The sequence below is a fragment of the Leishmania mexicana genome, chromosome 30 (genome assembly GCF_000234665.1).
Source record: "Leishmania mexicana MHOM/GT/2001/U1103 complete genome, chromosome 30".
NCBI classification, from domain to species: domain Eukaryota; phylum Euglenozoa; class Kinetoplastea; order Trypanosomatida; family Trypanosomatidae; genus Leishmania; species Leishmania mexicana.
Window position 1 is genome coordinate 1177839 of NC_018334.1, and position 2249 is coordinate 1180087.

General features: G+C 58.3%; 1 protein-coding gene across 1 annotated transcript; it reads right to left on the minus strand.

Annotated features, from left to right (window-relative positions):
• Window positions 1–1062: 1062 nt before the first annotated feature.
• LMXM_30_2430 (hypothetical protein, unknown function) lies at window positions 1063–1767 on the minus strand (the record flags this gene model as incomplete). Its single annotated transcript, XM_003877714.1, has 1 exon — window positions 1063–1767. One exon carries the CDS (start codon window positions 1765–1767, stop codon window positions 1063–1065), a length of 705 nt encoding a protein of 234 aa, XP_003877763.1.
• Window positions 1768–2249: the final 482 nt, after the last annotated feature.

The following is a 2249-nucleotide window of genomic DNA, read 5'->3' on the forward strand; positions in this document are numbered from 1 at the left end:
CTAGGGCTGATCCTTGAAGGCTTCCGCCCGGAAGCGGGGCCAGCGCCAATTAACCGGGTGTTAAACGAAAACGAAAACACGTACACACATGCCCATGGCCCATAAAGAGCCACATCGCACACATTAAAAGAAGAAGAAAGATGAGGTCGCCAGCAGCTGGCACACTCGTGCGAGACATCACGCCCACCCCACCCCACCACATGCATACTAGCATCGCGGAGTCTGGTGACGTTCAACTGCATCGGACATCATCGGCCACGACGGGGAGGGATTTGGGGGGCGGAGGACGGGGCGCAAGGTGAAATGGAGGCGAGAGGCATTCGAACCGGGCGGAGGGTAAGGAGAGAGGAAGCGAGCGGACGCACACGCCGAGGACAAGAGTGACACACAGGCGTGGGAATCAAACATGAAGAAAAGAAAATCAGGGACGAAGCGTAAGAGAAAAATAAAGGAGAGGGGGAGGGGGGGGGGTGAGGTGGCGGTATCCGCTGCCTCGAGACGGGTGACCTGCCGGCGCACACGCGGACGACAAAGAGAGGCAGAGATGCAGAAAATCGGGGGTAGCACAATTTGAAGCCTATCACACGCATACAGCAGAAGCAATAAAAGGGTACCAACACCTGCCATGGCCGTGTAGTCCTGCGTGCGTGTGTGTGTGTGTGTGTGTCTTTCGTGTTTCGTGCCTCGCTCTCCAATCATGTTGCCGTGAGCAGAGAGGTGGGGGGGGGAGGTGAGGGTCCGCGAAGAGAGGAATGCGGCGTGTGAACGGCAGAAGTCTGAAAGTCAACACAAACGGCAAAGAACCACGTCAGGGAGAGAGGAGGGGGAGGGGGGCAAGGGAGGGGGAGGGGCATCGCAACACAGCGAAACAACAACACGAGAGATGAAATATAAATAAGGAGAGTGAAGCAGGCATAAGATAGTGGAGCGAGGCAGCAACGGAGACGAGACCAGTGCGAGGAGAGGCAGGGCGCATGCAAGAGAACCAGCTCAACAAGCCAACCTGGACTGGGCCTAGGGAAGATAATCAGAGTACAAGGGCAAAGACTCACGCGCCCCCCCTCAGGCGGTTTCGGCGTCGGTAGCGGTCTTAAAGTGTGCCGCGTGCTTTATCCACGCCTCCTTCACGCACTCCAGGTCTGCCGCCACGTTGTTCCATAAGACCTTCCGCCTCGACCCGCCTTCATCCTTAAACCGCATGAATAGCATCACGGCAAGCTCATAGGACTCAATAGAGGTAAACTGTATAAGCCACGTTATAGTCGGGCTATCCGTGGCGCCGGCGCTCGAGGGGGCTGGGGAAAGCATAGGGTGCTTCTTCGAAAAGACATCTTTCAGTCCGAGGCGCTTCGAGGGTTTCTCCGACCAAGCCGTGTTGTCCGCGGTGATGGAGGCGGAGATGAGTGATCCGATATTACTCCGCAGAAAAGTGCCTACGGGGGAGCTGTGATTCGTGAGGGAGACCTCCGTGCCTGTGATGCACAGCACCATCTTCGCCTTCAAGGAGTCATAGTTGCATTCGATCGCGTACGGGCTATAGTGCGGCCACATCTCCACCCTCTGGACATGGAGGGAGCGGTACAGGACCTCCTGCGGTTTGCCCTTTCGACTGATGGTAACCGTGCCAGCGTTGACGTCGATGGTCAGGATGCGCGTCGACCACCTGCCCCGCTCATACAGACCCTGCTTCCGCACTGCGATTTGGGGCGGGTGGGTGTCGTTCAGCTGCTGCTGCTGCTGCTGCGGTGGCTCCGTCTCAGCCTCCATGCCTGCGGCACAGATGCGGCCACGTGGGGAGGGGGAGAGACACGTGGGTGCCACTAAGCTACTGTGTGTGTAAGAGTAGTGGTGGGACTACACGGACAACGAAGGAGAAGAGGTGAGTGAGGGGTACAGGGGGAGAGGACGTGGCAGAGGGCGGGCGAGGCAGCAGAGAAGCAACGCCCCGATCTGTATGTTTGTGTGGAGTGAGAAAGAGGATTAAAGGGGGGAGGCAGGACAGTGAAGGAGGCATACATGTGGTCAGTGAGAGCACCATCGTGCAGAGGATCCTTAGGTGCAGGTGACACCGCCGATCCGCAAGCAAGACCGAGCGGCGTAGAGTTTCATCGCTGCCGCGGTCGCGGCGTGTATGTGCCAATCCCCTGCAAAGCAGAGGCACTGGACGACAGCTCGGACCCCCCCCCTCTCCATAGAATGAGGCGCCGTGTTCTTGCCGTTTCCCTTGACGGGCAGGCATGTGTGCGCGC